We start from the raw sequence: 23,807 nt of genomic DNA, 5'->3' as shown, positions 1-23,807 counted from the left end.
CATTGGTACTTGGTAAACATTGAGCCTCATCACTACTAGAAGCAGCCCCTGTGTGAGAAGAGACTGAGCTGAAAACTCAGATCACTGAACAGAATTAGTTCTGTTTTAACTCAAAACAAGACAACTCCTGTAAAGCAAGGAAAAATACTCCATGCCTGCTTATTCTTCCTTGAAAGCCGCAACTGCTTCACCAGCGAAAACCTCTGCTTTAACCTGCAAAAATCTTAGTAGCTTTAAGTAGCACAAATATGGGTTATGGGAGCTCCCTGCTGTGCTGTCAGAACTGAAAATGGATGATATTTGGGGTCTCAAAGAATATTTAGAGAAAAGCTTAGACTTGATTGACCCCAAGGTTTGGAAGTTTCTGCCAAATTCAGTCAATAATTTTAGCTAAGGAAGAAAATGTTTTGTTGAAAAGGCTTGCATTTACTGCACAGCGGTTGTGCCAAACTGCACTACAAGTAGTTTATGTCAAACAGTGTCTTTTGCCAGAGCTGACTTCTCATAAAAATAGCAAATAGTTTCCAAAATGAAGTGAAAGGAATTGGCAGGGAGAGAACTGAACACCTGTGACTTAATAAAAAACGCTTTTTGTTTTGGTTTGGTTTGTGGTTTGGTTCTTTGTTTTTCCTGAGGAAACTGAAAATCCCTTGTCTCATGCTGACATGCAGAAATACACGTATTTCTAATTTGTTAATTTAATCTGTGGACCAGAAAGAGAGAAGGGACTTACTCAGCAAAGCAACAGGACACTAAGCCAGGCTTGAGAAGCTACTCAAGCCATTTGTTGGTGCAGAAGTTCCTTGAGGGCCAACAGCCAATTCTAAAAATAGGCCTTGATATTTATAATGCAAAACCAGGTAGAAGTATTCATGAATAGTAGGTAGAAGTACCACAGAGAAAAAGGTGATATAGCCAAGTCTTAAAAGTCATAGTGTCACAGAAAAAATTAGGCTGGATGGGACCACCAGAAGACTCAGGTCCAACCCCTATTCAAAGCACAAGGATTTCAAAACTAGCTCAGGTTGCTAATTTTTTTCCTCTCTCTCCATTCTTGGCTAAATAATCTCTTTTTCCAACTTGCTGGCTTTGCTCTTGATAAAATAGCCCACGCTGCTCACTCGAGCTCACGTTACAAGCAGAACACAGGAACCTCTGTCCATCATTCTGACAGAACAACTGCCCCACGTGTTTGCAATTGCATGTGTGGTCTTGTGAAAAAGTGCACTATCCAGACCATGCCCTCAAAATTCTAATGCATTTTAAATTATTAAGTCAAACAAAATCTGAAGAAAGACCCTAAAAATTCTAATACTGTTCACTCTCTGTACAGGAAGTGATTTGCTTTCAGTGTCCCTTAACACAGAATTTTGTCCTTCTCACAGTGATCCACATGGCATCAGGGACATAGAATTATAGAATCATAGAATGTTTTAGTTGGAAAAGACTTTTAAGATCACCAAGTTCAATCGTCAACCTAACACGGCCGGGTGAATGCTAAACCATGCCACTCAGCACCGTGGCTACACATCTTTTAGCAGGGATACCTCCAGGGATGGTGACTCCCTGAGCAGCCTGTTCCAGGGCCTGACAACCCTTTCAGGGAAGAAATTTTTCCTAATGTCCAATCTAAACCTCATCTGGTACAACTTGAGGACACTTTCTCATATCCTATTGAAGACAAGAACAACCCCCACCTCACTACAACCTCCTTTCAGGCAGTTGTAGGAAGCAAGATCTCCCCTGAGCTTCATTTTCTCTAGGATGAACAACCTCAGTTCCTTCAGTTGCTCAACATAAGACTTGTGCATGATACCCCAGGCATGTGATAGGAAGGGGGACTCAGGGCTCAAACAAGACAGCAGAACCTGGAGACCTCTGGGGTGTCATGCACCCACAATCATGCTACATCCTCTCCCCAGGCTCCTGAAATATGAAGGTCTGAGCAGACAGTGTCGCACCTGAGGGTCCCAGAATGTGGTAGCATTTTATATTGCAAATGTGATGTCCAGCTGAATTGGAGTGTCACATGGTGATGCACAATTGGAGCATCCCAAAGATATCCTCCAGAGATCTGCAAAGAAAGCCCCCAGGTGGAAAATGGCAGAAGAACTCTAAATTCCTAGAAATTGTGGCTTTTCCTCTTGGGATAATGACATTCACTATTAGTCCCATTCAAAACCCAGCATTTTAATTTCAAACTGGATGGAAGTTCTTCTGAATCTGGCATACAATGAGAAGAAAAAATATCCACAGTTCAACAACACTTCAATGGCATGGCTTATAAGTTTAAGACAGTGTTTTGTGAAAGAAAACCCAAACATTTGGTAGAAAACACACTAACTGCTCATTGTAGCTATTCCAGGTTATATAAAATGGATATATTCCTGTAGAAATGTGGAAAACAACATCACCCCAAAGCCATATAATAAAAATCTAGGGAGCTATTTTAAAAATGGATTTTGTGCTTGGCTTGTCATAGTGGTTGGTAGGGGAAAGGGTGTGCTTGCAGCTGAAAACATTTAATAACTAAATATTCATCACAGGCCAATTTTCATACACTCTTTCTCTTATTTCCTCCCTTTTATTTGTTTGAGCTTCTGCAGTATTAAGGTCTCAAATCTCTCAAGCAGCAGCTGCACCAACAGCAATAAGCAGAAACTAAGAAAGCCAGTGCCAGTCAATGCCACCCTGATACCAGCTCAGCAAGATTTTGTTCTGGTGGGATCATAAGTTAAAGTTTTCTAATCATGAGGTCCTGAAGTTTGTTCCTCTAAATAAAACCCCTTCTGTAACAGGGGTGTAGTATTCTCAGATGGCAGCAACTGGAAAAGGAGTTTGGCTTTCCCAGCACTCAAAATCTCAGGCCCCTTAGGTTGAGTCAGCAAAGCACAGAATATTAAGTTTATTTTAAGCATACAGAGAGTTCTTTTCCTTCTTACATTCAGACTGAGATCTGTAAATATTGACAAACATTAAAATTGGGTCTTTATATTTTATGAGGAAAATACTAGTCCGATCAAAAAGCAAACAACCATCTGGCACTGCTCCTTCCAGATGTTTCCCTAAACATTCTCAGTTTCCATTTCCTAAATGAATGTTTTCTGCATACTCAAAGGATGCCACGATCCCCTCTTGATTATCTGTGCCCAGCTTCAAACCTCCAAGTCTATAATTTCTTTCCCTTTTTCCTTATTTAATCTGTCATTCCTTTGGTCAGTAACAGGAATCTATTCAAGAAACAACACTGTGTTTCTGGAAAGAATATGCCTTTTATTATGTTTGTGGTTCAGGGGGTTCTGGCTGGTTTGGCAGTGGTGTTTGATAGGACATCTTGTTAATAACTCAAACCAATACATACACCAAAGAATTTTGGAAATATCTGTGCCACCAAGATGAATTTACAACATTCACTTGAACTGGGAAATAATCATCAGTATTTAGTGGAATTTCTTCTGGGATAGAAAATGTGTTGCATCTGTGGAGTCACTTTCCAAAGAAATAAACTCTCACCTCTGTGCCATATTAAAACAAACAAACAAACAAAAAACCAAGTATAACCTCAAGGGTCACTTAGACCAAGTATCCTGGACTGTTGCAGTTGTAATGACCTTTGCAGTCTGAAAACTGGAGATTATTTTTCAATTCAGGGACCTCACTAACTCTATCTTAGAGCAGTAGCACCCTTTGCTGCCAAGCAGAAGGAACATCACTTGTGTCATGTTTTATGTCCATGAAACAGTGTTAAATCTGATGGGAAGGTACTTCAGAGAAATACTGTTGTAGCTGAATGCTTTCATGAGATCCTCAGGAAAGATAAAATATTTTCCCCCAAAACTTAATAAACAAACTTGTATGAGAAATTGTTACAACAAGCCATGCATCACAAACGTTAAAACTGCCAGCCTCCTCACACAGGGATCTTCTGTGGACCTTGTGATTCCCCTTTAATCATAGAATCATAGAATGCACTGGGTTAGAATGGACCTTTAAAAGTCACCTGATCCAACCCCTCTTCAATAAGGAGCGGCATCCCCAACCAGAGATCAGGTTGCTCAGAGCTCCATCAAGCCTGGCCTTGAATGTCACCAGCAATGGGGCCTCCACCACCTCCCCTGGAAACCTGTTCCAGTGTTCCACCATCCTCATGTTAAAGAATGTGTTCCTAATGTCCAAATATCTTCCTAACGTCCAGTGCTGCATGCAGAATTAGACTCGGAGGTCAGCAGATGTAACACTGGAGCTGCAATACCCACTATTGTTCTAAGGTGAGAATTATAGCTACCATTACACCCAGGAGAAACCTAAATACACAAGAAAACCCCAAGCCTCCAAGTTACAGCAGAGCTAATAAAGCAAGCAAAGCCTTTACTGAAGCAGGTTCTGACTTCACTGAATAAAACTTCCACAGCTGGACACACACAATGCTGCCACCCAAATGTGTCTCACAGGTGAATCTCAGTGCTGTTTTATTAATTTTGGTCCAGAGGGGATGATACAAACATTTGTCAGTGGATATTACATGTTTAGATGATTCTATATTAGCTAAATCCATCTATCATCTTCAACCAGTGCTTGAGAAATTATTATTTTTTTTGGCAAAGAATTATTGCCAAAGCCAATGACAAATGTGCATGTGTCAGCAGCAAGAGAAAATTAGCACTTAAGCTGGCACAATCAAGTGTGTGTATAGGATGTGTTTGCTCATCAATCAAAATAATCATGTGACTCATGCAAGAGGCTACAATTAAGCCCTACAGCTCACATTTCAAATAGTCACGAGCAGTCCATGGAGTCCAAATATAAAGGGAATCATTTCCAAAGTTGGCTCCTGAGTTGGTTTGAAGCAGCAATGCTTGCTCATTCAGCTGGAGAGAGGTGATACATTCCTCCAAACTATTTTCATCCATTATTTCTTCATCTTTGAAGAGGACAAAAGATTTTAGTTAAAAGTATTAGATGGGAAAAGTTATTTCAGTAAAACTGGCCTTTTTCAATACTTTTTGGGGGGGGGGTGGGGACCAAATATAATTTTGTTTTTTTTGGTTTGGAATACATCAAAATCAAGTATCAAGTACTTAAACACTTTGATTTATTTATTTTTCCATGATATCCTCCATCCTGCTTTCACCATTTCATCAGAGGGCAATGGTGACTCTGCACATAACCAGTGTGGAGTTACCCACAGCACCAAATGGCAGTGGTGACCTCAAGACCAAAGCAGAAGCTGAACCAGCACTTGTACAAAGGAATCACAGGCACATTCTGGGAGGATGCATCTCCAGGCACACAGCTCTTGTCACCTTTGCAGGGTGTCAGGTCTATTTCTACAGCTCATGACTGCCCAGCTCAGTCAGCTCCACCTGTAAGATGTCCCAGCTACGTCTTGTACCAGCTCCCAGCATTGTCCCAGCTCCCAGCATACTCCCAGCCTGCTCTGGCTTTTGGTACCAAACATTTTACAAAGGTATTTAATAGCATGGGCCCCAAGAGTAGCTGGGGAGCCCCATCAGCAGCTCACACTACCTGAATCTCTTCCTTTCAGCATAAGATTTCTGCTCTTTAGGTGACATACAGCTCAGCCAGCAAGTGTCCTTGTAGAATGGAATTTTACATGTCACTGAAGCCCAGTCAGAAAATAATCAGTATTTTTACAGAGTAAACAATCAGGTTTGTCTTCATCATTCATATTCATCTTTATGCAGTGATGTATTTTTCCCATTTTCCTTTAACTTTAGTGTTGTTAACAGTACTCGTTAGATAAAAATAGTAAGGCTATACTTGTTGTATCCTTTTCTTTTCCAACTTCCTTGGACACAGGCACTATGTTGTTCATCTCCAACTATGACTGCCCACTTCATCTTCTATAATTTCCCCCTGACAAGCCTGTATTTATTAAAAATCCTTAGTATTGCCTTTTTTTTTATTATTTTTTTTTTCTAATGCTGAAGATTGCATAATTCTACTGGAAGAAACTGGAAGCAGCTAAATTTAGATTAAACATTAGTAACAAATTCTTCACCATGTGTGGGAAGAGGTTGTTTTTGGATGACTTTGGAAGGCTATAGGGAAGATTTGCCTGTGCTCGAATTAGAGAAAGCTATGTTTTGTCTTTGAGGGGTAAGTTACAAGGTGTAAACACCTTGTAACTGAAGGAGAGAAATTAGACAGAATTTGGTTGGATGTGTTAAAATATTGTTTTGTTATTTTGACCTATTGTATGCCTCGATTACACACATGGCAGTAGAAAATGACCAGTTAAGATGTGACACGTGCCTTCTGATAGACTATGTAACTCTGCTGTATAACATAATAAACATCTTCACCTGCTTACATCTTGTCCTGGAAGCACTGCTTGAGTTAAATCTAACATCTATATAAAATCTATATTATAACAAATGGTGACCCCCAATGTGATTCAAACATGCAGCCTTCTGATAACAACCACGAGGCTGATGAGAACAGGTTGCCCAGAGAAGTTGAGAAGGGTCCAGCCCTGGAAGGATCCAAAGCCAGGCTGGATGGGACTTCGAGGAATGTGATTTAGTAGGAGGTGCCCCTGCCCATGGCAGGAGATTGGAACTAGATGATCATTAAGGTCCCTTCCAACCAAACCTCTCTATGGTTCTATGATTGCTCTATTTCTCCAACTTAAGACATTGAATGCTCTGCCCAGGTTTTTCTGCAGGAGTCAATTCAGCACCACCACCACCCTGCCCCTCCAAGGAAAGCTGGGCTTTTCAGAGAACCCTAGAATTGTCTCTATGAAAATACCTTTAATATCATCAAGTCCAACCATTATCTAACTATATCAAGTCTGGTGCTAAACCATGTCCCTCATGGGACATCTATGTGTCTTTTATGGCAAAGTAGACAAAAAGATGATTTTCCTTAAAAAAAAAAATACCAGCCAAAGACACTGAAACACAAAAATATCAGCCACTCCTACTTTTCTGTGGCTCATGGTTGGTGCACACTTTAAAAGGCTAAGAGAAGAAGCCACTGGTTTGAACAGGACAGCGACAAAATCAAGAGGGGAAAAGAAGGAATTATTTTTTTATATTTCCTGCTATCATCCCTTATCACATCTTAGAAATTCCCCTAAATTATGGCCAGAAAGACATCAACTACCTCCACCACTGACCTCAGGCAACAATGCCACTTCCTAGGTCACCTGGCTGATGTCTTTACTCTGCTCATACAGCCCTCCATGAATGGAGTTGCAGCCACCACCTGCTCCCCCAGCACACCATTTCTCTGTTCTGCACATCTACACTCTCCAAAAGCCTTTTCCAAATGACTAATCTGAATCTCTTATGTTGCAGTCAAAGCCACATCCATTCCTACCCACTGTGGACCTGGAGATCAGGTTACTTCAGGCTCTTTGTCTGAGTTTTCATGTACTTAAAGACTCCTCTTGTTCTGTTCCCCAGTGATTCTCTCCATTAGCTTAAACAAACCCAGTTCTTTCAATCTTCCCTTCTAGATCATATTCCCAGACATCTAATCTCCCCAGTTGCTCCTCTCTGGGCTCTCTGCATTGCTTCTGAAGTGCTATGTTCCAGACTAGACACCATGCACCTTCCCAGGGCATTTGCTGCATCATGCATACAAATCTCACATCATCATATCTTAGTGTGGCATCTCCTGTTTAGCAACAGCAATACAGCACAAGGTTTGTAGCCTATTGTGGCTTGCATTTGGCCAGTGGCTGTCAGTGGCCCAGTCCTTCTCCAATGGAATTGGGCAATCTCTATCCCAACACCTCCCAAGTTAAAAAAAAACACAAGGTAGGGATAAAGGTGGTGAAGGCCCTCCCTTGTGTGTGATGATCAGCTTCATGGCCACCTGAGGAACCTGAACATACATAAGCCTATGTGACTTGATAAGATGTCCAAGTGGTTTGGCATGGCCAAACCACTCTCCATAGTATTTGGAAAGTCCTGGCAGTCAGGTGAAGTCCCTGGTGACTGGAAGACTGGAAGAAGGGACACATTACACCCATTTTTAAAAAGGGTAGAAAGAAAGATCCTGGGGACTACCACACTGTCAGCCTTATCCCCAGGCCTGAGAAGATTATGGAGCAGATTCTCCTAGAAGCTCTGATAAGGTGCATGGAGGCCAGGGAGGTGATCAAAGAGCCAACATGGCTTCACTAAGGGCAGGTCCTGCCTGATGAACCTAGTGGCTTTGTATGATGGAATGACTACATCAGTGGACAAGGGATAACCTATGGATGTCATCTGTTTGGACTTCTACAAGCCCTTTGACAGGAGCTCCCACAATATCCTACTTGCCCAGTTGGAGAGATATGGATTTGAAGGGCAGATTGTTCAGTGGATAAAGAATTGGCTGGATGGGCATATCCAGAGGGTAGTGGTCAATGGCTCAAAGTCCAGATAGAAACTGGTGACAAGTGGTGTCCCTCAGGAGTCCATACTGGGACCAGTACTGTTTAATATTTTAATCAATGACATAGACAGTGACATCAAGAGCACCATCAGCAAGTTTGCGGGTGACACCAAGCTGTGGTGCTCTTGATGTGTTGGAGGGATACAGTGGCATTCAGCGGGACCTGGACAAGCTGGAGAGGAGGGCCCAGGTGAACCTCATGAAGTTCAACAAGACCAAGTACAGGGTCCTGCACCTGGGCCAGAACAATCCTCATTATCAATATAGGCTGGGGGACAAAGTGATAGAAAACAGGAAAAAGACTTAGGAATTCTGGTGGATGAGCAGCTGCCCATGAGCTGACAATGTGCACTTACAGCCCTGAAGGCAAATCACCTCCCAGGCTACAACAAAAGAAGCTTGGCAAGCAGATCAAGAGAGGTGATTCTGCCACTTTACTCTGCTTTGGTAAGACCTCACCTGGGTCCACCTCTAGAGCCCCCAACACAGGAAGGATATGGACCTGATGGAGCAGATCCAGAGGAGAGCCACAAAGATGATTGCAGGGCTGGAACACTTCTCCTTTGAGGACAGGCAGGGGTAGCTGGAATTGTTCAGCCTGGAGAAGAGAAGGCTCTGGGGAGACCTAATAGTGGCCTTCTAGTAACTGAGGGTTGGCATAAAAGGAGACTTTTTACAAAGGCCTGTATTGATAGGACAAAGGGCAATGGCTTGCAATTAGAGAAGCGTAGATCTAGATTGGATACTAGAAACAAGTTCTTTACCATGAGGGTGGTGGAACACTGAAACAGGTTGTGCAGGGAGGTAGTCAAGGCCCCATCCCTGGAGATATTCAAGGTCAGGCTTGACAGGACTCTGAACAACCTGATCTAGTTTCTGCTCACTGCAGGGGGGTTGGACTAGACGACCTTTGGAGGTCCCTTCTAACCCAAACCATTCTATGACTCATCTGGTTTTCCATCCTATGTTTATGAAACTGGCTCTTCCTACTGAGATGCTTTGTCCCTGCTGAACCTCTTCCTGTTAATTCAGAACATTCATAAAATGGGCAAGATCACTCTGGGTTTTTGTAGAAATCCTTGTAGATTTCCCAGGAAAAGATGTAAGAGCTGGGAAAGGTTGGCCAGTCTCCAAGGATGTGAAGAGCAAAGACAGCACAGTAGATCTTGCTGTGTCACAGCACTCCTCCAGGTAGTACTTGCATGGCTAAAGTTAGAACAAATTTGTCTCCTCCTTGAAGAATGGGGATTTTATACCCTTCCAGTTCAGTAAAACAAATAATTGAAAAAGGTAAAGTACATTCAAAGCCTTTTTTTAAAGAGAAATTATGTTAATAGCTCCGATTAAACAAAGAGGTGGGGGAAGATGGTTTTGTTAGTAAAGTCTTTCTCCAGAGCTCATAAACACAGAAGAGGACCAGAAGGCACCTGCTGTGTTTCTAAGCTTAAATCCCTGCTACTACAAGCATCACATTACCTAATTCTCTCCATAAACTGGTGCAAAATCCATCACTTGAGAAATTCAAACTCCTAAGAGTGGTTGGGATTCTTTTTCTTGCTATTCATTTTTCTCTCCGTCTTGATTTCCTCTTCTCCTCATCCTGAACACTTGTACCCAATGTATAGAACTTTACCTTTCTGCCTACACTTTCAGTGTATCTCATTTCTCCTGGTTGTTTGACTCAAGCACCAGGAACAAATACCACTTTTCCTCTCAGCTTTTGGTTAGACAAGGTTAGAAACCAGCTCCTCTAATCCATTTTCGCAGAAACCGGCTTGTAGTGGCACAGCAGAGCAGGTGTGACCAGAAACCTGAGCAAAAGCAATATTGCAGGCAACATGGTGCTTTGCTCACATCTAGCCTTTTCATTTCTGCGGGCTACGAAAGCATGGGGCACCTGGTGCTGGATGCAGGCAGAAGCAGAGGACTCCTGGAAAATCTTGGATCTTACCTGGTCTGGCAGTTGCTGCCAGCCAGCTAAATGGGTCTGAAATCAGTTGAAATCTTTTGAAAGAGCTCATCTTTTCCTAAAATGCTGGTTAACACACAGCACAGCAAAGCTGAGGAAGTGATTGTCTTTGCAGCTCCAAGTCCAGACTTGGGAAAAGGAACCTGATGGTTTCTAGAGGCTTCACTTCCTGCTCACAGAGGAGCCTGCACTGCTCTCCTGCTCACATAGAATGGGAAGGGGAAGGCTTTTTAATAAGAAGTTGTCTTGTACAGAGCCTAAGAAGAAAGGCTCATATTTGCCTTCACCAGCTTTCCTTCCTTTGCTCTGCACCACCAGGCAAATCACATTTTAAAGTGAGTAAGGGAGGGAGCACAATATAAATATTTTAATCCAGAGATGCGGGGCAGCTGCTAGGTTCAGGAGCACTGTTGGCTTCAAGCCTTCTTCAGCACAATGGCAGCAAAATCATCTACCATATAGACAGCAGAACCTGCTTGTTCAGCAGTAATTAGATGAGCTGGGCCAAGAGGTACTTGATTTTCATCACTGAGAGAGTACCAAGGTCCCAGTCCTGTTTAGTGTATTAATAGGTGCTAACAAATCCTACTTGCTAGCACACTAACTCTCAGTTTAACGGGTATTTTCAAACTGAGAGTAATATTATGTTGATGGCATTGTTTTTTCAGACAGCAACAGCAAAGAATAAGTCATAAATGCAGGCTTGAAATTAAGCATACTGAATGTGGTCGGTTGTGTTTTTCCTGACATTAGCTGGAAGTGGAGCTATTGTAAAAGAAATTCTGTCCTGTGGGAAAAAATTCATATTATTTTCAATTTTCTTTTCATCTCTAATCAAGGGGAAACAGAAAACCTTTTTATGGAAGAGAAAGCTCCACAAGAAAATGTTTGGAAATGTTGAAATACGTTGCTTCAGCAAATCTGGCAATATCATACAGACAGCAAATAACACCTGGTATTCCCTCTGTGTTGTTTTGCTTGAAGAGTAAATTCCTTTGCAAAACATAACTAAGGATCCTTAATATCCATTTGAAAGTTAAAACCAGACAGAAAACCCCCACCTATCTCCATGCACCTTAGCAAAAAATAGCTGCCCTACATTTTTCAGTAGAGAGGAATGACTTTTTGGAACCTCAGCCTGAGGGGCCCCACAAACTGAATCACCAATGATAAAGCCAAGACCCTTTTAAAGCAGCCTGGCTCTGGCTGGGCCTCAGCAAACCCAGACCTTGTTCAAATGCAGCTACTGGGGACTATTTGTAAGATTCTTCACTCCACCACACATCAGTTGTTCCATCAGCAAAACAGTAATAAAGGTATCTTCTTCCTTACACCTCATCAAAATGCAACCAGAGAAATACAGCTTAGTCTTGCATTCTGTGCTTTTCACCAGCTTTCACGTGGAAAGCAAAGGATGATCTTGGTAGAGTGCTAACCAAGAGAAAGCAAACAAAACCACAGAGACATTATGGAGCAAGGCTCCAAGTTCTGCAGTCTTGCTGAACTCCTAATTCCAATAAATACCAAAGACACCATCAGGTTACAGGCAGGGGAAGGGGAAAAGTGATTCCTAAGAAAGTTCTGGAGGATGTGGCATTTACATTTCCAAGATGCTGCTGATATGCTGAAAAATCCCTTCCTGCTCATTTAACACAGCTGGACCTTTGCTAAAATCAAACCCTCCCTGTGAAGTATTTTTTTGCAAATCAGCACATTCTGCAGCACATTTTTCTTTCCTTGGCAAGAAGGGAGGCGTCAGGAGTTACCATTCCAGCTGTGATGACACCTCATAGGAACAGTTAGAAGAAATTTCCTAAAATCTTTATGGCTGAAGCTCAGACTTTGGACCAATAGAGCAGAGGGACTGTGTCCACTCACTGCTAACAGCTGCAGACAATTATCTGCAGGCTGAGATGGGAAAACTTGTCACATATTTTAGGCAGATGTCAGACTAAAAGAACAAGTAGTAGAAAAGGGAGTGAACAAAGCTGCACTTCTGGGAACAGTTCACAGAACTGTGTAGAAACAGTTCAAGATTCATCTTGCACAGATCACATTAGAAATTATCTCGATGACAAAGGGAAAAGAAAGGAAGCCATTCTGTGCATCTTTCTACTCTAGAGGGTGCAATCAGCGTACACCCTCAGCATTGCTATTAGCATTCCTCCACCAAGGAACTTCAGCAAAGCATTGAGCTCACGTTTTCAAAGATGATGCTGGAAAGCTTCCCAGATTATATATTTTCCTCTTTAATTTATACCTCTGAGGATAATGCTAATCAAGGAGGCAGTGAGAGTGGAGAAATATCCTTGGACTCAGGCTGATTTATTAACAGTGGTTGCATTATTCTCACTTGCAGAATGATGCTAGTATCCCAAGCTTCCAGAAAAAAAGAAGAAGGAAAAAACCACAAAAACAAAACCTTGTTTGCTGGTAGGTTATCAAACACAAGCTGACAATGTACTTGCACAGCAGACATGCATAAGTGCAGTGCACAGTATGATTCATCTGCAAAACATCTAGCATGCTAGATGCTTCAGTTAAAGTAGGTTAGAAGAACGATTCATTAAAAAGCAATAGAGGAGAGTGAGGGGAGGGGGAAAGAAGCCCATACTCTGAAATCACCTACTGGGAATGATCTATTTTCTTCTCAGTCTTTGTCCAGCCCTCTCTACTCGGGCTTCCTTTGAACAGACTTTGGATGCTGAGGGATGGATAACCATGTAAAAATACATGTGGTTAGACAAATATTACAAATGTCATCTTCGTGGCCTGGCAGATCTACCAAGTATTCCAGGGATTATACATGGTCTGTTTACCACTTTCAACGTGAGAGGAGATTGCACATAATTCACACAGCATAAAGCCCTAAGTCTGTTCCCTTAGCTCTGACCTGAACTTCTAATACACAGCAACCAAATTATAAAGACTAATGACAAAAAGAATATGGGGGGGGGGGGGGGAATTCCCAAAATGGCAACTGGCTTTCACTGTGAGAGCTGCTCAGATGATCCACTGTAATCTCCAGTGCTATTATTTAGGGTAGGAAAAAAAATCCCAGAACAAATGTTTGACATGGCAATTCTAAAACACAATAGGGAACTTTACAGGCCAGAATTAGTTCTTTTAAAGTGGAATATAGGTGTATTTGGAATAAACATCCTACTATAGATCTAAAGGTAGACAGGGTAAATGCTGCCTGCCAAATCAGGTGAAACCCCTGGACTGATTTGGGAATAATTTGAAAATGTAGACACTGATTTCTAAGATTTCACTGTTACAAAAAAAAATTAATAATAATTCATGTGGATTTTTTTTTGTCTGATGGCAAAAAAAAAAAAAAAATTCAGGGAATTCAATCCTTTTTTTTTTTTCCCCTGGCATCAGCAGGGACAGGCAGGCATTTTCAAAGGCAGAGTCCCTATGTAGAGGTAACCCAGATTTTACTCAGTGACTCCACATCTGAGCAGAAACTGTTTGCTTTGCTTCCCAATCACATATCCTACATACCTACATTGAACACACACCAAACTTTTAAAGTAGAGAATTAGACACCACTTGCTATAAATCTACTCCAAATTGTTCAGAGATGATGTAAAAATCCTGCTTGCCTGACCAAGCTGCCACTTACCAGCCATTTTGATATAAGGATTTCTGCTTAGTGAAAGCAATAAACAGAACTACTGCACAGAAGAACCAAAGCCTCTTTTCTTTCATTAAGCAATGTGTTCAGAGCAGGTTAGCTCCTCTGGGACTTCTTCTGACCCTCACAGATCATCTTGGAGCTTTGCCTTTGGGTCCAACACTTTCTCCTACAAACTAATTATGGTCTGAGAATCCCAGATTATACACACAGACTTTCAGGATAACCAGAAGGTTCTGAGAAATCAATTCAATATTCAACAACAGTGATACTTTTGCTAGAGCAGTAGAGAAAACAGCAACTAGATAAATGCTGCATTATGGCTCTTTTAAAGAACTGCAGAAGCTGCAAAAGAGAAGGATCAGCTTCAGCTTTAGGTCAGCCCCACATCAAAGGCAAGTGCCTCAATTAAAGTTTAGTACACAGCAACCCTGTAGTTTAGAGCATCTGTTTGGTCAATGTTGTTTACCAAAGATGCAAACCTTTGTAATAAAAAGGAAAGAAACCCAGCACACTGGCAAACATGGTACATGCTAAGACATAGAGGACCACCAACCAGCAGATGAAAAAGTAGGGAGCAAAACTGAGATACACATTTTCACTATATTTATAACGGGTAGAAGAAGGCATTTCCCTTTTGACTCCTTCAATCAGGCTGCAGTAAGCAATGATCACTGTTTGTTTCCTACAGCTCTACCTGCACATGGAGCAATTAAGCCTCCAGTTCAGCAGCAGTGCACATTTAATTTCCAGCACGTTACACTGTACTTCACTGCTGAAGTCAACAGGAATGAAAATATCCCAAAATGCAAACCATGTCCTACGCACACGAGCAGTAAGTGCATCTCTTTTTCCTCTAAATTAAGGACATCAAGGGAAAGACCTAATTAAGACTTAATGGAATTCAGACACTGCCATACATCAGTAGTCAGTGGAGACATGCTACCTGTGAAACTTTATTGCAGCCTCCCACAAAGCACATGGGGATGCTGCTCAGTAGATCAGAGCAGAGATGAGATGCTGTGCTCCCAGCACCTCCTGCCCTGGCTGTGGCCTCGGTGCATATTCCTGGCACAAGGAAAGGCACACAGTTGACCCAAATACAGGTGAACATTAGAGCAGTGGTGGCAGACTGAGAGCAACATCTAGGCTTTGCTCACGACCTAGTCCTTTGGCCTGCCAATGATCTTGGGATTAAAAGCATTTCCAAGCAGAGCTTCTCTGCTGGCTATGTGCATGTCAGGACCCATATGGGCTGAAGAACTGCTCACCTCCCCAGCATGCAAAATTTCATCTTTGGTGGGTGTAGGCATCCTCTCTGGATCATCCTTGAAACTTTCAAGTTGCAGGGGTGTGTTTAGGCCTGCAAATGGCAACACTCCCTTGCTGATTTGATTGGGAGAAAGAGCTACCAGCAATGGCAGTGAGAAGCTCTTGCCTGGCCCCATAGCTAGAGGATGTGTCCTGGTGCTGTGGTTCATTTTCCTCAGCTGTCCAAGGGCACCCACGTGTATATTGAAGACGTGGACTGATATTTGCATGGTAAAAAACCTCAGAGACCAGGGAAGAGCAGGATAACCAGGGGCTGGGAGCAGGAAAGTTTCCTGCCTGACAAGGCTGCCCTGTACATTTGGTTTTTACTGGCTGCAGTTAACAAGCCCTTCAATGTCTTTAAATCTGCCAACAATAAATCAGCTGCTATTAATAAATTCAGCACTGCTGAAAAATAAGATGTAATTCATGTCTTGATCTGCACAGTAAAGCCTCGAGCTGACTTAATGCAGGTCTGCAGAGTCACCCTTGTTCTGCGGTGAGCATCCTCCCACATTCAGTTCCCACCTGTACCCAAGCAAACGCCCTGCTGCAGCACCGCATCCAGGGTAAGAGCCACTGTTACAAGAGGAAGGAGATGTTCGGGGTGTTGCAGCTGTTAATGGCAACAGTGTTGAAACACCTGAAGAACTGGCTACCTTTTCTGCTACAAAATCTCATAATTGGAGGCTGCATCAAGGGCAGGCATCTCATTACAGCAGTGAAAAGAAATACTCAAAGAACTCTTTGAGCAGCTGAGATTTAAACAAAGATGGAAAAGCCCACTGTTAAGGAATATTAAAGTATAAAGCCAATGCTTATGAGATAACACCTTAGTACTTGAAAGAGACAGGCTTATGAAGGCTGCAGTCATTTCCAACAATTTTTAGTCTCATCTGGACACATACAATAGATCAAAATAAATGACACCAACACTGTAATAATTCTCATCACAAGTTCTAATGCCTTGAAATGTTAATTTTCACAGTGCTGTAACGAGATAGGTAAGTGCTAGTGCCTCCATGTTACACAAAAGTGGCGGAAGCAGTCCGGTCTAATGGGTAATAAAGCTAGTTTATCCATGATACAACTTCCACTTCATTTATCCTTACATTCATCAAAACACATAGTTATCCTTGTGCATATGCTTAAGGCCATCCCAACATTTTTAAGCAGTTAAGAATGGGATCTTAAATACTTTCCTGAAATGAGAAGGACTGAAACAGGTGATTAAGGTCTCTTCTATTTTGACTCTTGTGTTGCAGGTGAGTGCCAAGTATGTATTCTCACTGTTGAAAGGTACAGGAGGGTTCTTAGACGAACAGGCTGACCATAAATCATGAGTGTCTTAAGGCCCAAGAATACTAAATGCGGGGTGTGTTCCTGAGTGCTGAATCCTGCCAAGTCTACAGCAGCACATATATTTACTTTCCCTGAAGTAGAAAACTAATTACAAATAATTGCTTCATTACTTGAAGCACGGTTTGCTATGTGATGGCCCTATTTTCTTTTGAAAAAAATCCAACAGCAAACAAGCCAAGAAAAACAAGAACCCCCCCCGAAATTTCATAAGCAGCTCTGACCTGGCAGTAATAGAATATGACATGAAAAACAGACACAAGTACATAAATTCGACATTAAAAATGAAAAAGTCTTAGTGCATGCCTGGCCCATTTTAGAGGTACTGACTACTCAGGAGGGAAAGTGAGGTAAGTTCCTAAGATGTCACCCATTTAAAAACCTCCATTCCCTGTTGATAATGTGGAGCTGCAGCACAACTCCTTGGCTATTTCAGGAACTTTGAGCTAAAACAAATGAGCACAAAGTAAGTAGGTCTTAGGACCAAATCAGGTCTCTGGCCCTAAACCAAAGTGAAACATTAGTCCTAAGCATCATACTCAATGCAGGGCATGCAGCTGGGCCAGCATCCTTCTGTGGGATGAAGACATGATAAATAGACCTGTGGGATCTGCCCAAACTTTTCTAGAACTGAGCCAAAGGCATCACTCAGGTACTTTCTGGGGTCACCATCCCTGGGCAGACTTGGAGCACTGGCTGAGGTACCTGTGCTGCACACTACAGTTTTTTGGGGAAAATGACATTTAAGGCACATTGTTGAAGGGCATTTACAGTGCTGCAGAAAAAAAAACAGGAGGCAGATGTGCCCCCAGGACCCTCACACCAATGAGATATAGAGAACCATCCAGTCAAGGAGAGACTCACAGCCCTGGAAATACTGCAACATGCAAAACCCAATGTTTGCCACAACTGAGACATCCAAACCCTCCCCCCTCCACACTATTCCTCTCCTTCACAACCTCTCCTCCTCAGCCCCATGCCTATAAATAAAACATTTCATTCCTGAGTGATGAAGATTAAAATAAAGCAGTTGAGTCACCCTTCCTGGTATTAGTCTGCTCTTTCATCTTCCTCATCCTCTTCCTCAACCCATTTACAGCCATGAAGGGGATGGAGCTACCTTCATCCCTATGGGGAACAGGGCAAAGAGAGCTGCATTTTGATCTGCATGGAGTTGAGAATTACATTGCAGCACAGATTTTAAAACAGGAGGGTTTGTGCACCTCCAATAGCACTTTTCAGCCTCAGATGCAGAGTGCTTGCTGGAGGAGCCCAATAGAAGCCATTGCTCCTACTTTACCCAAGTGAGCATGAAGGATGGTATTTCAACAAGATTTTTTTTAGATGACTGACTGTGGGCTGTGATGAAATGGCCGCTTTGTCAAGCTTCATGAAAATTACAGGAACAGAAGGATCCAAGAAGAAATCCACTGTGTTTCTGTCCCTCTCTGCAAAATCTGATTGCATTCACAAAGTCACAGAGAATGTGGGGAACCTGTACCAAATGATATTCAACACCTTCATTCACACCAGTATGTCAGAGGGATTAATCCAGGGAGCAGAGAACACTGTTTTAAAAAGTAAATCTCTAAATCAGGGAGGATTAAAATGTCTATAACAGAATTGGCAGGAATATATACTCTTCCAAAGTGAGACTAAATCAGATCTCAGTTGGCTAAACCTGAGCAAGATTGTCTAGTAGCAAGGACATATTTCCAAACAGCTGCTTAGGTTCCCCTGTGGCAGTTGCATAGCTCAGTGAATCCACCTATCAAGACTCTTTCTGCTGCAAGTTGAAAAATCAGGTTTTGTATCTTGGCCTTCAAAGTGGACACAGCCTTGAGCAGCATGTTGCCATGGATGATTAGGGAGAGGGAGCTCTTGCTAAAGCAATACTTGGAAAGGGGTGGGAAGGCCCCAGAGAGCAGCTGAGACAGTTGCCTTGGGGAAGCTCCTGCATTTAATTGTGCTCCGACATCTTTGAAAAGCATCAGTACCAAACCCCAGCAGTGCAGATGTTCATATTCATACCCATTTTTCTCAACCCAGGTCTCTACCACAGGGCTCCCAAGCTGCTTGAAAACCACCAGAAATAACCACTTATGTGTTGAGGTGCAAAGCTGCCAGTAATGGAGAGAAAAAACAGATTTACAGATGCAACACTGTCACTACAACTACAGGCTTATATTAGGAGCACCTTGATGCAGCCCCTTGCAGGCAGGGGGTTAATGTGTTAGCTCAATGGTGAGAGCAGGTACATGCAGAGCACATGATGTCAAATTCAACCTCTACAACTCAGGTGTGTTAGGAATGTTGGGTAGAAAATGTCTTTACTACAAGCACTGAGCTTAGACAGTCCATTCTCATCACAGTGCAGCAGGAGCCACAAACTTTCGTGGTCTTGTGTGCTACATCTACACCCACCAGACCACAAAATATTATTGGGATTTAGTATCTCATTGCTCCTCAGCTCACAGAGGCTGTTCCTCAATTCATCTGCCTCATCCAGGCAGCTTCTAGTCCTTCCTTTCCACATTGCCTTGCTGGCACATACCAAATGGGTGTCATTCAGTCCCATAAGCATAGGACTTTTGTGCCATTGAGGCACCCCAGGGGATCCAAATCAACCCTCGGTTGCTGTTCCAGAAAGGATGCCGTTGGCCGTATTTGCCATCCCATTGTGTCCCCACAGACATGTCCTAGTTATTAATGCCATCTCTTCTGCCACTGGCCACCTCTCCCTTGGGCAGCTGGACCCTACTTGTGACCTGTCTTTGGATACAGCAAGAAATGGGCCAGGATTGCTAAGGATGTCCTGACTGCTGTGGCCAGTCTGAAGGCAAAGAGCATCTCAGTGCGAGTACCACCAGGCAGGCCTTGCTGGCAGACCTCTTAATCCCAGCTATATGGATGTAGGGACATACCACTACTGGCTGTACCTCACCCTACAGATATCCATCAATGCTGCACAAGGCTGCATACAGCTTCCTAAATCCTAGCATAGTAATCACCATGCATATGAGTTCCTCCCCTTTTCCCATTTGTTCTCCCCCCAAGGGTGTCTGCAGCTGGAGATGCTGTCCATTCTTACATTTTGCCATTCTCTGAAGGAAGCCATATGTATTTATCCTGGGGAATGCCTAGTAGCCTGGGTAGTATTTTTGGAAATAATTCTCTTCAAGGAATTTTAATCACTGTTGATGTATAAAAATAAATAACAGAATCTGTGACCAGATGGTGTGTTGGGTGACATGGGGCTCTCTTCACCAACATGCAACTGCTCAGCAGCCTTTCAGAGCTGCTGCAGCCTTCAGCCTTTGCAAGCACTGTCTGAAAGCTCCTCTCACTCTGAACCAAATTCATCTTTGGGAAAGAAAGAAAGTCTCCATTTGAGGGAGAAAAGTGTTTTCAGCAAAAATATTCAGAGGCTAAGTATGAAAGCAAGAGAAACAGCTTTGTTCCTGCCCAGAAGCTACTGGAGTCAGTCTTCACTGTTGCAGATGTGGGATCTGCAGCTCTTTATTGCCTTAACTTTGCCTGAGAAATCTCTCAGCTTTCTACTCCTCGTGGGAATTCTTTTCTGCAGTCTCAATCATTGCTGATTTTGGTTGATCCAAAGAATGAGGAAAGAAACCCATTGCTTTTCATCATTCAGAAACCACTCACAAGGCTTTGACACAAAGCCAGTTTGGCTCAAAGCCTGGCCCATGGCCAGCCTGAAAATATTCCTGAACCTTTCAACAATCCTTGGCTGGTTTTCAAATTTAAAACAAAAGCCAAGATCAGGGCAACATTGCAAAATTTTAGGCTATGTAAGAAAACTTCTGTACAACTTGTGATAAATTCCCACCATTTATTTTCAGTTATTTTCAGGCTGGAGAATCTCTCAGTCTCCAAACCCTGCTCTTGCCTCAAAGAGCAAAACCATGGTTTTCACCAAAAAGTGGTTTGAGAGGTATGGAGGAAGATATGGGATGTGTTGGGAAACTACCTGGAAACTACTGTCCAGTTCACTCATGTTTGGATTCATTCTTGTTTGTTTAAAGTGTACCTGATTCTATAAGGAATGTTATGAGTTTATGGCAATTTTGTAAGTTGCTGGAGATACGTAACTCCTGCTGGATCCAGGTAACTCCTGCTGGATCCTTTCCTACAGCTGAGGAACATGCAGGAATTCCTCTCTGAGCAGGAGAATTACAGAGTTTTCTGAAATACCTGCCCCCCATGAAGGGAGCGAGAGCTGTAGCTGTCTAGGTAATGATAAACAGAAATACAGGTGCTACTGCCACAAACAGGAAAGGAGACAGTGTGCGCAGGACTGCACTGCCTGGGATACTGCACTGCCTGGGATGCTGTTCTGACTATCATGGCCAGCCAGACACACACAGAGCCACCTAACAGTCACATTAATAAACAGAAAGGAAAGAATGGGAAATGTTTAAAGACATTGCTATTCATTACAATATTGCTATTTTGACAGTCTGTCAATACACAGCTAGCAAATACCAAGGAAGTCTGTATTGTTCACTTTTTCTCCACCTGGCCACAGTTTGACACGTGCAAAAATGTCTGAAGCCCCTTTGCAGAGGATTCCAAAAGCCCCCTTTCTTCTTTCTTTCTCTCTCCCTCTTTTTTCTTTTTTTTTTTCTAAATTTTCTTCCCCCCCCCCCCCCCCCCCCCCCCCCAGTCTACTCTGCATTCTCTACACTTGAATCTACAGATGAGGTTAAACCTGAAAAGCCTTCACTGAACATAAGCAGTGCTACAGCCATTCAACTTAACGGGAATTTACACAATTTAAAAGACCACCCCTCTTTGTTCTGTGCGCTAAGATTCAGCATGGCCATACTTTTATCCATCAATTAACAACAAAAGCTCACAGAATCCTTTCCCCTTTCTGCATGTTCTGGCACTCTTCAGGTAACCCAACCTGGAGACCCCAGTCCTGCCCCTCTTCACCTAACACAGCCTCACATTACAGGCCATCTGCCTCTCCCTCCAGTAAAAAGTCACATTTCACAACCTACCACCCAGATCAGCAAATGAACAGCATCACATCAGCAGATTAGCTGCCTGCCCAAAGACACAAAAGAGCAAAACATTTCCCACACCAGCCCATGGGTGTTAGAACTCATTTTACTACTGAACTTGGCAGCATTAACCAGGCAGAAAAGCACCAGGGGAACATCCATGTTGAGAGCACACAGATGCACACTCATCCACTGAAAAAAGCATACAGATGGGAATCAGTGGAATAATACACGTAGTCCTGCAGACTGTGTTGTTTCTGGCCAGCTCCTCTTCATGCTGATTGACTGGAGGGGATTAGAAAGGACTCAGCCCAAAAACGCAGTTCCTAATGCTCCTGCAGCTATTGCATAATGGAGACCAACTCCTGTCCCAAGCCCTGACCCTCAACTTACTCTAGACAAGTTTAATACTGTCAAGCTGCATAGTGGAAACCTCTGCTTCCCAGAAAAGAGGAATCTACATGGGATCCACCAACTTCCCTAGGGCTGGGTTATTTGGCTATCTGGGTTCTTTGATGGGTGTTAATGGGAAAGAAAGTAGGGAAGTGTCACAAAGAAGGAAACAGAGTCACTTTTCCCCAAACGTTTCTACCAGGAGCTACTGGAAGCTGAAGCCTCCTTGGATTCATTAATAGATATATACCTGCTATTATCACAGCCACTAAATAATAGATCCCTAAACCAAAGCAAATCAAATACATCCCAAAAGTAAACTGAAAATCAATGAATGCACAAACCCTAGCTAAACTGAATGCACATTAAGTCAAACACACCTAAAAAAAACACTAAAGAAGGAAAACAGAGCAACCAAAAACTCCATGATTAAAAGGATGTGTCTCAAAAGCATGCAGAAAATATACAAACACTACAGAACAGGCACTCTGTTAAAAGCTATACATTGAAGTAACATCAGAGAGCATGCAGCAATTCCAGGTGCGTGGGGAATAGCTGAAGCAACTACTTTGATGTGTACAGGTGTATGATGAATGAGGACAGAGCCCCATCAAGCCAGATCCAACACTTGACTGAAATCTGGATGCCCTCTGCCTACCAAACAGCAGAGAGCTTTAGGGAACTTGGCTGGGTATTGCATCTTCCCTCCCCCCGCATCAGCAAAAATGACTATTTGCAAAGGCCGCAATTGCTCGTTGTTGTCTCTTTTCCTACATGCGCTCACGAACTCATCAGTAATGTTTCCAAGCAACCAGGCTGGGAGAAGAACCGGGATAGGATTGGAAGCGAGACAATCAAGAGATGTTGCCACCAAGGTCCCTTTGTTGAGCATCCCTGGGTACCCCTCGCCTTTTACCTGGGGATGCAGTCGCCATGGCAACGGGCGGGTGTTCCCTGGCCGAGCTGAAAACCAGCTGTTCCTGCTGCTGAGCCCCATCTCCATCCCGCAGCGGAGCCCCAGGTGCACATTGGTCCGGCCCGTCCTCAGCCCAGTGCACCCCAGTGCCCGCCAGCAGCAGGTCCTGGGGGTCCGGCGGGGCTGACATGCTGCCTGCGAGGCGGCCGCTGGTGTCCGGCTCTTAGACTGCAGCGGGAGCCACCAAAACAGCTGCGGTGAGCGCCGAGGGCTGCCTGGTGGCTGCGGCCGCACTGGAGTCTGGCCGGCTGCGGGGACTCAGAGCCGCTGCCGCCGCTGCTGTATCTCCACTAGCGCTTATTACGCAGGTGAAAATGGCTTGTTAGTTGGAGCCTTCCAGCCCTTGCGTCACCCTGTGGCTGGCATATCACAGGGCAGGAATCTGCCAGCCTGGCTGCTGCTCTCGCCCCGTTAACTGCTTCAGCAGGGTAGGCATCAGCCTGTGTGTGAGGGAAGAAATGCCCCCTTCCAGGAAAGCACACGCCTCCCTCTCTCCTCCTATCCTTCTCTCCTCTCCTCTCCTGCCGTCCACCACCCCACCCCCACACCCTTTCAGAATCCCACCCTCTCCAGAGCATCTCACGGCGTGCTACAGCCAGCTCTCCGGGCGCAGAGGAGAGGGAAGGCAGCTCACGGCGAAGCGCATCCTAAAAGCTCCCCCATTCCCTCTGCTCTCACCCGCCCGGGTCCCCCAGCCCAGCCGTACTTTACTCC

General features: G+C 43.5%; 1 protein-coding gene across 1 annotated transcript in view; it reads right to left on the bottom strand.

The window, feature by feature from the left end:
• RTN1 (reticulon 1) overlaps positions 1 to 23,384 on the bottom strand; it is a 129,789-nt gene extending 106,405 nt beyond the window's left edge. Inside the window, exon 1 of the mRNA XM_068148963.1 lies at positions 23,034 to 23,384. Within this exon, the coding sequence (XP_068005064.1) occupies positions 23,034 to 23,223 (190 nt within the window). The 5' untranslated portion in view covers positions 23,224 to 23,384. The remainder of the gene's footprint in view (positions 1 to 23,033) is intronic.
• Between the last annotated feature and the right edge of the window lie 423 nt (positions 23,385 to 23,807).

Source organism: Melanerpes formicivorus, unplaced genomic scaffold (assembly GCF_026170545.1).
Source record: "Melanerpes formicivorus ecotype bairdi unplaced genomic scaffold, bMelFor1.0.p_v2 SCAF_17, whole genome shotgun sequence".
Classification (NCBI taxonomy): Eukaryota; Metazoa; Chordata; class Aves; order Piciformes; family Picidae; genus Melanerpes; species Melanerpes formicivorus.
The sequence above is the reverse complement of the archived record's forward strand: the minus strand, read 5'-3'. Positions and strand labels throughout refer to the sequence as shown.